Source organism: Dendronephthya gigantea, unplaced genomic scaffold (genome assembly GCF_004324835.1).
Source record: "Dendronephthya gigantea isolate DGI-Jeju-01 unplaced genomic scaffold, DenGig_1.0 000014F, whole genome shotgun sequence".
In the NCBI taxonomy this organism is placed as follows: domain Eukaryota; kingdom Metazoa; phylum Cnidaria; class Anthozoa; order Malacalcyonacea; family Nephtheidae; genus Dendronephthya; species Dendronephthya gigantea.
Genome location: NW_021163024.1, coordinates 327,012 through 340,519, shown reverse-complemented (window position 1 = coordinate 340,519; position 13,508 = coordinate 327,012). Strand labels below are relative to the sequence as shown.

The 13,508-nt window shown below is 38.8% G+C and overlaps 1 protein-coding gene across 1 annotated transcript; it reads right to left on the bottom strand.

The window, feature by feature from the left end:
* Positions 1-11,239: 11,239 nt before the first annotated feature.
* On the bottom strand, positions 11,240-11,857 carry LOC114519703. Its single transcript, XM_028539875.1, has one exon. It carries the CDS (start codon positions 11,855-11,857, stop codon positions 11,240-11,242), a length of 618 nt encoding a protein of 205 aa, XP_028395676.1.
* Positions 11,858-13,508: the final 1,651 nt, after the last annotated feature.

Genomic DNA, 13,508 nt, shown 5'->3' with positions numbered 1-13,508 from the left:
AAAAAAGAAACGACGTAAACCACGAAGAACTATGTGGATTCGACCAGGACGAACGTCTGTATGGTGGGACAATTTTATAAACAACGTGATGATTGACGAAGAATGGCGAGAAAACTTTAGACTATCGAAAGTAAACTTTTTTAAGTTGTGTCACGAACTCGAACCATATCTCCGCAAGAAAACAACGAATATGCGAAGAACCATTTCCGTGGAAAAGCAAGTTGCCGTTACCCTTTATTATCTGGCCGATGAGGGTAGATATCGTAAAGTAGCGAATGCGTTTGGCTTGGGGAAGAGCACTGTTTCGGGAATTGTTCGAAGGACTTGTGGGGTTATATCTGCTGTGCTAGGCCCAAAGTATATAAAGTTACCAAAAACTAAAGAAGAAGTTCAGGAATCAGTAAATATGTTTTACGAAAAACAATGGGTTTCCTCAATGCATTGGCGCCATCGATGGAACCCATATTTTCATCAAACAGCCTCATGAAAATCCAACTGATTACATCAACAGAAAGAATCGACACTCAGTGAATGTACAAGCTCTATGTGATTTCAAATATTGCTTCACTGACATTGTTATTAAATGGCCTGGAAGTGTGCACGACGCCAGGATATTTTACAATTCTGCATTGAAGGAGATGTTAAACGATGGGACAATCCCCCCACTATACGCACACTCGTACCTGATACTGCACCAGTACCTGTATGTATTTTGGGTGACCCAGCATACCCTCTATTACCTCGCCTTATGAAGGAATTTCCTGGTGGAGGAAACTCTGTCAAAGAACAGTTCTTTGGTTACCGACTCAGTTCTGCCAGGATGGTCATAGAATGTGCTTTTGGAAGACTCAAAGGCAGATTTGGTGCTCTTCGCAGAGAGATGGATATCAACATTGATGAACTTCCCCAAGTGATCCATACGTGTTTCATTTTGCACAATTTTTGCGAAATTAATAATGATCCATTGGTGCAGGAGTCTGTTACTCTTGGTTTACAATATGAAAAGGAATTCCAACCTGCACATAGTCCTTCAATCAGAGAGCAAAGCACTGAGGCTCTCAGTAAAGACATCCGAAATGCATTTGTTGAATTTTTTGAATAAATATGATAATTTGGGACAATGAATTCATTTAATATTTTCACAGTGTTATTTCTCCCTGTGCTTGAGATTTTGGGTGCATTATAGGATTAGCAGATCCTATGTAGAATGTTTTGTAAAAATAATTTTATCAAATTGTTGAATTAAATACAACATATGTTGCTATGACTAGTTGCTATGCCAGCTCACGCTCTGAAGTATGTGCAAATGTTTCTGTTTACAAGCATTTCAATCTCACCAAGATTTGCATTGTTTTCTGTTATTTTCAAACTATTTAAACTATTTATTTATTTATTTATTTAACAAATTTTTTGATATAATGAGCTTTAAACTGAAATATTTACACAGAATAATTATCATTAAAATCCCAAAGCTTAACATAATTATTAAATTTAAATAACATTCAAATTGAATTTAAATAATATTTAAGTATTGAACAATTTGGGTCACTTTCTTATTGTATGTTTTTCAGTCCAACTGAACTAACTGGTTGTGCTGAGGTTTCAAGATTTTCCAGCATATCATACTGGCTAAAACCTAAGTAGGGATGTTGAAAAGCATGTATTCCACTATGAATATGATTGGCTGTTGCTGTTTGCTCTTGATTATCTTTTAATAAATTACCAAGAAGAGTGAAACCCTGGCTGATTGTTGCTGTTAGGGTGGTCAGTCCTGTAGCAAATGAATCCATTGTTTTTTGGTATTTTTTCTTCTTCCATTTTCTCTGTAGCTTTTCGTTTCAATGACAACTCTTCCTTGGCAATGGCTAGTAGCTGTGACTCTGTGGCAATCTTTTGCTTAGCTTAGCATCTTTTTTGTTATTTAAAAACGTCAACAAGCTCCTTCTCCCATCATCTTTTGATTCATTCTCGACGCTTTCTTCACACAGTGGTTCATCTACTGGGTCAACGCTGTTTGAAGGCAAGGAAGAATCTTTTTCCAATAGCAATACATCAATGTCTTCAACAACATCTTGTCTGGAGCTTTCTATTCCATTTCTCACACACTCAACTGCTGGCGAACCTCCCCAAATAGCGGAGCATTCATCAAAAAACGTTGTGACAATTCGCCCCCCGCCACTTCTTCGTCCAGAATCTAAAGCTTTTTTATAACCTTTTCTTATTCGTTTCAGTTTGCTCCATATTCTTTCTTTATTGAAAACATCACCACAATGAGGAAACTGGCTTGAGGTGGTTTTTGGGTACCCTTCCTTGAATTTAACGACAAGGTCTTCATTCTTTGTTTTAACAGAATTCCAGTCTACGCCTTCGGCGGCTTTTGTCGACTTATAATCATTAACAACGCTGAGAAGTAATACTATTTCTTCATCCGTCCACATAAAATTTTTTTCAGCCATTTTAAAAAGTTTTTCCCGCGCTAACAGCAGCTTTATAGTGCCTCATATGCGCATGCGTCAATAAATGATTACGGTCTCGAATTCGTCCGGGTCCGTGTGAACACTTTCTGACCTGTAATTCGACCGGTCTCGTGTGAACAGCTGTAATCGGACGAATTCGTGCATGGTCTCGAATTCAACCGGTCTCGTGCGTTTTTACGTGTGTAGTCTAAAGGTCGCATGTCCAGGTGCGCCGCACGTGATTTAAGTTGTTTTTCCCCATGCAAATAACGCATTATTTTGCAGGGGTTCGCGAGGCGACATCAAAATTTCGTCACTTTCGCTTGATTCGCTCTCGACTAATAAACGCTAGAAACACCCAGAAAGTTTGACAAGTTGTATATAATAATTGTTTTTCACTAAGCAATAAAAAAGTTTTCGTAACTATTGTGACCGTTTTTTTACTCAGAATAACGTGCCTAGTAATATGGAAGCAATTGATGATAAGTGTTATCAAAAGAAAAAAAATTGATCAGTGGACCACCTGAAATCACAGGCAGCCCGGTCCCTGCTGTTACGTCATGCTATTATATATGTATATAATTACAATAAGGCTGGCAACTCTCTCGCAAAAAATATAATACATACATTAATACCATCGATTAAAACAAAAATACTACGCTAGTTTCTTAAACAAAAACTACATACAAAACACCTTGGATATACAGTATTGGAATAAAATATGGAAACACTAAAGTTAGGTTTGAATTATAACAAAATTTAGCTAATAAATTAGGTTAACAAACTACCACAATCGTGGGACACAGATTCAGTGAATAAATACTAAGTGCATGTACTACGTTAGTGCCCATTGGTAAAAGTTCACAACAAAGAAGAAGAGAATGGCCCCTGGGAGAGAGACAACAGAAGTACAGAGAGTACAAATGAAGATTCTGAGGGATGAAGGCTACTCATTCAGGAAGATTGCTGACAGGATGAATGTGTCGCCGAGCACAGTGTATAAGTGTGTCCAGCGTCATGAACGGAATGGCAATTTCAGAAACACCACAGGAAGAGGAAGAAAGAAAAAACTGTCAAAATCAGACGAAAAGTACCTGAAAGTGACGTCATTAAGAAACAGACGAATGTCCAGTAAGGAGCTGGCAGGAAATCTGGAAGCTGCGACAGGGAAAAAAGTGTCCTCAAGGCTGGTTCGAAAGACCTTGACAGCTGGTGGTCTTGGAGGTTATATAGCTGTGCGAAAACCTTTGCTGCGAAAGGGCAACAAGCAGAAAAGATTGTTATGGGCCAGAAAGCACAAACAGTGGACGTCCGACCAATGGAGAAAAGTCATGTTCACAGATGAGAAAAAGTTTGAACTGTTTGGAAACAATTTGCGGCAGTATGTGCGGCGACGAAAAGGGGAGAGGTACAAGGAAAACTGCGTTTTACCAACCGTGAAGCATGGCGGAGGATCTCTACAAGTCTGGGGTTCCATTACGTACAGTGGGGTGGGCAGTCTGTACAGGATCACTGACATCCTAACGGCAGCCAGGTACAAGCAGATACTCATCCACCACGCTGTGCCCACTGGGCGGTCTCTTATTGGCAACAGCTTCGTTTTTCAGCAAGATAACGATCCCAAGCATACAGCAAGGGTAGTCAAACGATACCTGGAAAACAAGACACGAGATGGCAGTTTGACTGTCCTAGACTGGCCGGCCCAGAGTCCAGATATGAACATCATTGAGCAAGTGTGGACGTACATGGAGCAGGAGAAAGTGAAGAGAGCTCCTGCAAACTTGCAGCAGCTGTGGGAGGTGTTGCAGGACATCTGGAGAACTATTCCTGTTGCCTTTATCCAAAAACTTTATGACAGTGTTCCCAGTCGTGTCAATGAACTGTGTAAAGCTAAAGGGCTTCACACTAAGTATTAAAGTTCAACTGTGTGGAAGTCTAGCGTTTGTCTTTTTCTTTATATATTACATACAATTCTTGAGTTACAATAAAATTTGTTTGCATGTCACAGAAAATATCACGGAATGTCTTATTAATGGATATTTTATAAGATGTTTCCATATTTTATTCCAATACTGTTTATTTTTTGCGAGAGAGTTGCCAGCCTTATTGTAATTATATACATATATAATAGCATGACGTAACAGCAGGGACCGGGCTGCCTGTGCTGAAATAGATTAACTTTCAACTCTGCTAAGAGTGAAAGAAAATTGTAAATTTCAGGAATTGAAATTTTATTTTTTGTTCCAAATTTGACGAACCGGGAAATGTAGCTGGCCATGATACTTTATTATAAACTTATGCAGTATTATTTAGAATTATCTGTATAATCTGGCATGATTTGCAGTAGATTTCCTACCTGCAATTAGAACAACATATTCTTTAACTTGGAGCTTATTCATCTTTAGCTGAATTTCATCAACAATGTTCTCGACAGAGAACTTGGTACTCAAACTCTTTTGCATTTTCTCGTCGCAATTTTTTAAAGCATCTTCCACCTTCTCATAGAGACTTAGCAATTCTGTCCGTTTTGAGACATCCATGTTTTTCGCATCTGAAAATACGGAAAATGCCTAAAAATAGAGAAGAAAACACCTGTAGGTAGGTAACGTATTTTTAATTCTAAACAAAATTAAAATAAAACATTTCTCTCAATCCATGTTGGATGTGTAGAATGTCTGAATGTCTAGAATGTCTATGTCTATCAAAACGCAACCTCTCAGGAATAAAATTATGTAATTACTGCTTTTCCGAGAGGAAAAGAGTCCCAGCAGACGTGCCCTATGTACGAGCACCTGGCTCTTCGTTATCACGATTAACGATCTTAATTTCTTGGGTGTTGACGACCATGGAATTTAACATTATCGGGGTCAGTTGATTATATACACCGAGATTTATACACAGTGGAATGATGAAATAAAAATCGTTTTTCATTGGATAAATTAACTTCATGCAATTTGATTGGACGTATAGTACGACGTTTTTCATGTGTGAAAAAATGCCATAAACGCTTTAGATTGGACGTACGATATTCTTCACACGTGAAAAATTGTCGTAATTCATTTTGGCGGCGATTTGTTTAAAATGGCGTCGGAATATGGGAGATTCAAAATATAATTCTCAAATTCAAGACATTTTCACATTCAGCGCTTTAAAAAATCTTTCAGAAAGAATATCTAACTTCTATTGAACAAAATTACAAAGAAAACGGGAATAAATATATTTTGATGCATAAAATTTTAATTTTGGTTGCTTGTTGTGATTTTGTTTATTAAAAGCGAGTCGTTGTCAAATTGATCTCTATACACATAAATGATTTACTTCATGGTTGGCTCGTTTGTATGATTTTTATTATGCATTCGTTGTGAAGGATCGAAATCTCATTTGTTCCCTTCGCTCACTCTGGCGTTCGTTTTCCGATCCTTCACAACATAAAGTATAATCTTTATCTATTTTACTACAAACTAAACATGTATGTTTACTAATTTGTACCCAACTCTACAACCCAACCACTCTAGTACCCAACCACTCAATTCAGCTACTCTAATACCCAGTAATTTATGGTCTAACCACTCTACAACCTCGTTCCCAAGGTCTTCTGTGTTCACGGAGAGGGGTACAGCGCAACGAAGACCTTGGTCATACAAAAAAATCTCTAAGATTCTTGATAAAGAAGTGGTTAGATAATATAATACTGCGCACTAGAGTGGTTGGGTATTAAAGTAGTTGGGTAATCAAGATAATAGCAAAAGTCTTCCACGATCCTGTAAGATCATGGCAAAATCTTTCAATATTCTGCATGATCATGGAGAAATTTTCCAGGATCTTGCAGCTTGCAGGATCCTGCGACCTGCATGAATGATCATGGTAAAATCTTGACAAATCTTGCATGATTTAACAAGGTCTTAGAAAAGATCTTGGCAGGATCTTGTGTAAGGTCTTGCTAGAACTTGACAAGTCAAAGTCAAGTTCTTGACAAGATTGTCAACCTTGGACTGGGTTAATATCGTATAAAACATGCCGTTCATACTTGTTCAAATTCGATAATCTATAGTATTTTAGCGATGTAAATAACCTTCAATGATGTTTTATCTGTCCTAGTGAATCTTTGTTTTACACTTATTCTCGATTAATTACTAAAACTTACTAAAATTTTGATCAAAATTAGCCAAAACTAAACAGTCGCACTCGGCCGCCGAAATCATAGATTTCGCAATCGAGTACACGTGTTTTGCTAAATTTCGTAATCGAATACCCAACGATTACGATTTTTGGCTGAGGGCGCAAGCAAACAAGGCGCGAGAATGAATCTTGTACTCGTAGTCGTTGGTACAGCTCCCTATTATTAGCTACCTTCTAAGACTACCAAAAATGAAGCCGTGTATAAGCACTGATAAAAGCGTTACGGCACCATAGGCGTACGGGGCACCCCTCAATTCGGGGGATGCGCTATTATCCTAAAATTAACTTATTTCACTATCGGTTGCTTTTGTTTCGCGGAGCTGTCAAAAAGTTATCTTTTAATCCATTAGCATATAGAGAATTTCTTAATTATGACAACTAATGGCTATAGAATATAGATTAACGAGCATAATCTCATGTTTGTGCCTAAAAATTCAGAATATTTTGCACGAAAAATGTATGGTACACACTGGAAATGGAGAGCTTCAGCCAGCCCCCAGTCCCCCAGCTCGTATACGCCTATGACAAGTACTGGTTGGACATTTGCAGCCGCGCATGCCATGGCAAGGGTAGACAGTCCTTTCGCTAGATTAAATTTCATTAGTAGATTAAATGCTTGATACATACTTTAGTAATACTAACAAAGGCTATTTTGTTATCTATCATGTCGAGGCAAACTTTCGCGTTGCTCAAATGATGCGACATAACGCTAAGTTTAACGTTATGCGAGGAACTACGTCCCTGCATGAAAATCACATTGAGGGAAAGCCGTCGGGCGGTCGCGACTTTGATTGTCATGAATTGACAGTATATTGACATGATTACACTATATCGCACATGATTGGTTATAGTTACGAAAAGATTGAATTACACTCGCACTAGGGGTAACGGGGACATTGGGAATATTTTAGATATAACATTCTTGTATATAGTTCGGATTCACTTGTCTTTGAGCTTGTGCGTTCTTTGTATAAACAATATATATTCAAACTATGGTGTAGATCGTCTGTGACTTTATCGAAAGAACCTACGCATTCTTAAGATCTCGTTATCGTCGTACTAATTGACACAACGCGAGATTCAGTATTTCGAGTGACGAACGAGACATTGATCTTGTATAATACTATTTGTAATAGCAGAAAATCAAACATACTGTAGTCATGAACCTTTTCTTTCACTCTACTTGTAGTCTTTTACTATACTTTTACTGTGGTCACGAACCTTTTGTTCACTTCAAATTTCAGAATAGACTACAGAATACTCTACACCTACGGTGGGCAAGTCATACTTTAGCTACTTTACTATGGCAATATGGGTTATTTGCTTTAAAATCGCTCCACAAAAGCGAAAGAGAAGGACAGAAGAGTTCTTTTCAAGTCATTCTACATTTATTAGTTTACAGTTACACAAGCTTTAGAACATTCACTAACCGACACTATACTAGCAATTACCGGGAATTCTAACACTGCTAATATACACAGACGTTCGGTGCAAATATTATTTTACTTATTTATATCAAATTCATTGAACAATGTAAGATTACCTCTCCGAGTGTCCAACCCGACATTTTTTGAGACTCAGTAATTTTTTCATACACTTTCGCACGAGCATCATCGATTGTGTTTACGTCTTCAGTAGATATTCTCAAACAGTATTCCATGATCTCGCCCAGTTTTAAAAAGCTGTATGACTCGATTTTTGAAATTAAATTTGCATCGGCCATGTTCGGATTTACGCATCAACAATAAGATTTGAATGAAGTGTAGTTTATCGCGCGTTTACTGGCTTTTACTGCAATGATAACTTCAAGAGCAAGAATAAATTGTTGCACAATATCCGTGAATGTTATTATACAGGGTGAGTAAAAAAAAACTGACACCTTTGAAATTCAAATTAGCTGCGAACTTATGGCTGGAATATGACAATTCCCATGTACAATCAACAAAAACGATTTGATAAAGCTGTTCTTTTGTATTTACAGAGCTTAGAATGCATCTTAACTCCCAAAGGGAACAAACTTTATGTTTTAGGTTAATTAATATGATATGCTTCGTATACCAATGAGATATTTTAGGCAACTTCTGTCGCATTACAGCCGCTATGTGGCTAATTTGAATTTCAAAGGTGTCAGTTTTTTTTTACTCACCCTGTACATTGCATTGCATTTTCTGAGATTAAGTATCGCGTTTCCCGGAAGTATAGCTCACTGGTCACATGAATGAATTATGCTGCAAAGATATCAACTATCCACGTAAGCTACACGTTATAGGAGATGCGTCAAATACGTTAATGTGTTCATTGCATTGATTTTAGGCTTTAGTGTTTAAGTCGCTTAGTTTGAATATGATACACACGCGGGTAAATAAGAACATTACCAGATAATAGTAACACAATTACTGCCCTTGCGCAATAATAAAACTTTCTCCTGTAGGTATGATGAATTGTCAGTTGTGTGAAATCACCATAGTATCACACCCTATGTTTCTAGTCTTGTCGCAAACGAACATGATAAATACCAAGCCTCGTACCCAGGCACTTTAATGGTAAAATATATAACCTTGCATTCAGGTATTATCTCCGCGCGTTTGCGTTTTTTTAGCTCACCTCTATACAATAACTGTATGCAACATTTTTTACTATTAAAGCGCCTGGGTACGAGACTGATAAATATCTCAATTTCGAGTTTGCCGCCATTTTAATCTATGACGTCACATAAAACAAAAAACCGAGAAGACTATATGGCGATATTCAACGACCCTGAAGCGAAATTTTGTTTTAGTTCGTTGTAATAAGCTACAAAGGTTAATAAAAAATATTTCCATATCATTTATAGTACGCGCGTGCTGATTGGTCGACAAGCGTGTTTCTATAACTGTACGGGACTTTTCCCGCCGAACTTGACAAGCGAAGTAATGTAATGAGAATTTGTAATTGAATCGAATTATAATATGTTTACAATATATTTTTATCGAGTTATATTATAAAAGAGATACAATCATTGAAATTAATTCGTAGACTTCTCTACTACATAATAAAATACCCCCCTTCCCCCTTGAACAATGTTGGTAGGTGCGTGATATCACATTGGGATGTCTTTTCAATCAACATTTTGTGTTAGGGGGAAGGGGGGAGCAGCTATTGACCGTTAAATCAACATCTTTAACAATTACTGTGGTCATGTAGCGTGTCCAACGAGAAGTCTACCTATATTATTTCCATGATTGTAGAAAACATATTTTTTTGTGTTTCTATACAGTTATAGAAACACTTGTGAGAGTTTGGGAGAACTCGAAATCCCAGTGGAAAAACTCGCCCCACTGATTATTTCTCGTTTTCCCAAACTCCCGTGTTTCTGTAAATGTATAGAAACAGGGAAAATATTTTCTAATTCTTAAATAGAAAACATTTTCTGAGTTTTCCAATATATTAATCTTTTGATCAGTGGTTACAATATGCTGTGGTAATAATTTTAGCATTGCTAATTAGAATTATTATATAAGGTTTAATTACTTAATTTAAGGTTTTATTAGGTCCAATCAGTGGCGTAATTACAACGATAATTGGGGGGGCGGGGTGAATATTCGTATATCCAGCTCACAATAGAAATCCATTGGGTAGAACTGGATTTATGAATATTTACCCCCCCCCCCAAATTCTCGCTTTAGTTAGCTGGCCCCCTGTACCGACCCGTATTTCGGCACACACTCACATAAATTAAGAATAATTATTTTTTAACTCTGTAAATGAAGCAATCTGATTGGCTGAGAAGCGTTTCACAGCGGGCCGGAATTTTGCATCCGGCCCGCTGCAAAATGCATCCGGCCCGCTGTGAAAAATGCAAGCAAAACGACAAAACCAAAGCAACGTACGGCTAAAATGTGTGAAAACCTTTCTGGAAAAGGCTAAATGAATGTTATAATAAAAAACATACCCGAAAAACTTCTTTTTTTTTATTTTTTACGCTTTTTTTCGCTTGTCAATACAAGTTGTTTTTTTAATCGATTCGCCGTGATTTAGTTGCTATGGTAACAATATTTGCCATTTCATTGGCTGTTTCCCGACTAGGATATCCTTATAAGGAGTTGTTGACGTATTAAAATTCTAAAATGGCTTGCAGAATTTAAAATTTTTATAGTTTATTCATTAAATTTGTTGTATTTTTTGTGTTTTATAAAGTCAAAAAAGTCAAGGTTAAAAAATAAACACGTTATTTACCGGCAGCTTCGGTCCGGATGCAAAAAACTGTGCCCTCGGTCTCAAAAACATCCCTCGGCCTACGGCCTCGGGCCGTTTTCGAGACCTCCGGCACAGTTTTTTTGCATCCGGACCTCGCAGCCGGTAAATAACATATATATATTTAATATGAAAAAAGTAAAAACAAAATACAAAATTCCACCTAAACTCTCTCGTAAACGTTTTCGTTTTGTCTCTCCTCGTGTTACGTGTTCGCTCTCTTCCTCCCCCCCGGTCCTGTCAATCATCCCACCTGCGAATAGGCAGGATCCTGAATTCGGGATACACTCCCCTTAAAATTACGTGTAACTTAATTTTAACTCAATGAATTAAATGTACAAATAGTTTCTCCAATCAGTCCTCATCCGCAATTAAATGTGGCCTCTTCGTGGTCTCTCTCGTTTCTCCTCAACTTCTGGCGTTGGTGTTTTCGGTTCTTCTACTTCTCTGCTACGTATCTCCAGAGGGCAAACTAATTGAATAGGTCGCTCAATCTCGTGTCCTTTATGACGAAGCACAACTCCTCGCACAACTCCGTCTTTACCTAATATGCGTCGCAATACTTTGCCTTTTTTCCAAAGCCCACGGTTCTTTTCTTTCCCGAGTACTAATACAATCCCCCCGAGCATTGGCAGTTGTCCGTCACCTTTGACTATTCGATGCGATTCCATAAGGCTGTGTATATATTCTTTGTGCCAACGGTTCCACGCGTGTTGTCTGGCAACGTTGAGACGTCTGTGCATCTTCGTAACGTCACTTTCGTCTTGTTCTCGATCTTCCAAAATATGTGAATCGTCGCCCCATAAAATGGTATTGGGTGTCAGTACTTGCGGCTCCCCTCCGTCACTTTCGATGTTGGTGAGTGGGCGATTATTTAGGTGGCGTTCGATGTCCATTACCACTGCACTTAATTGCTCAAACGTAAGATGAGTCTTGCCTAGTGTCTTATACAACGTCTTCTTCACTTCCTTTATGATTCTTTCGTACATTCCTCCCCACCAAGGGGATTTGGCTAAATTGAACTGCCAGGTTGTTCTTTGTTTCGCTAGAAAATCTTGTAGTGCTTCGCTTTTCCGGATCTTCCTTATCCACTGGGCCGTAGCTTTGAAAACTGCTGCGTTGTCTGAAATGATGTGTTGTGGTCTCGTCTTCCGACATATGAAGGCGTTTAACTCGTCTTGGAATTCTTCCGCGGTCTGCGACTTTGTGACTTCCAGATGAACAGCACGCGTGACTGAACAGATGAAGATAAGAATAGATGCTTTGCCTTCTTTATTCTTGTTGACCTTGTAAACCAACGGCCCGGCGAAATCAACACCCGTGGTTTGAAAGGGCTTACTCGCTTCCGTGCGAAACTGTGGTAGAGACGATGTGTCCGTCTTGCCATATGGCTTTGTTGAGAAAACTTTACAGGTATGGCAACCATTTATTGCTTTCTTTACTAATGATCTCAACCTTGGAACCCACCATTCCTCTCGAATAGAACCAATGGTACTAGCAATTCCCAAATGCAGCCAAATGACTCAAAATAGATTTCTTTGTAATTCGTTGTCCATTATCTCGTTCAGGAACTTGGACCTCTAATACGTCATCTTGCTTATGACATGTCAAACCCAGTATCTTCCCAGGATTGGGCATGTCCGCACTTTCTAGGGAATGAACATTGGACTCCCACTTATGTACAGGAAACCTTCCCTCCTCCATGATGGCTGTAGCTTCGAGCTTAAATTCCTTCAACTCTTCGACACTGTCCCCAGTCTTCATTAAGTTATCCACATAGGTGTTCTCCTGAAGTGTGAGCAGAGTATCAGTATGCTTCTCGTGTGGTTCGTTATCGTAATGGTGTCGCAAGGTGGCTCCGAGAAGGAAGGGGCTCGCTTCTGCACCGAAGGGTATTCTGGTAAATCTGAATTGCTCTTTTAACAAATTCGGAGCCATTCGGGCTCTTATCAGTATGTCCCACAGCAACGGTTGTAGTGGAGGACCCTTGTACATGCACTCATTAACACTTCGAGCAAGTGGGTTCGGCTTCGCGCTGGCGTCAAACACCATTCGGACCTTTGTGGTTGTAGCAGAAGACTTCACTAGTGGTTTATGTGGCATATAAAACACACGACTTCCGGTTGGTTCCCCAGAGACCCTGTCGACGATTCCTTTCTCAAGCTGTTGGGTTATGATATTCCGGTATGCTGCTTTCAGGCTGGGGTCTTGATTGAGTTTCTTCGTGACCGAACGCAGGCGTTTCTTGCTCTGTATCTCATTTGTCTCTGTCAGTTGGGTACCAGGTATCCACGGAACATTGACTTGGTACCGTCTTTCCTCGTCTCCAACAATGGTCTCATTGAATTCGGTGTAAACATCCAATTGATCATCCTCTCCCCGGTCTTCCACTCCTAGCACATCAAGACTATACAACATCTGGTAGCCGCTCACATCTCTGCAATACATGCAATCATCATTAGCAAGGTCCCCGCCATGTATTATCCAACCAAATGTTGTTCCTTCGACCACTGGCTCTCCTGGTTTTCCTTTGTAGATCTCCTCCGTTTTCATTCGAGAGAATGTGTTATCTCCAATTATAACATGTATTGGGTATTCGTGATCCGGCTGCATGTAAAACCGTTTGTCGTTGGTATGTTC

What these genes read in the sequence shown, in the direction of transcription:
- LOC114519703 (XM_028539875.1), bottom strand. Translation starts at nt 11,857, where the DNA reads ATGTACGAAAGAATCATAAAGGAAGTGAAGAAGACGTTGTATAAGACA.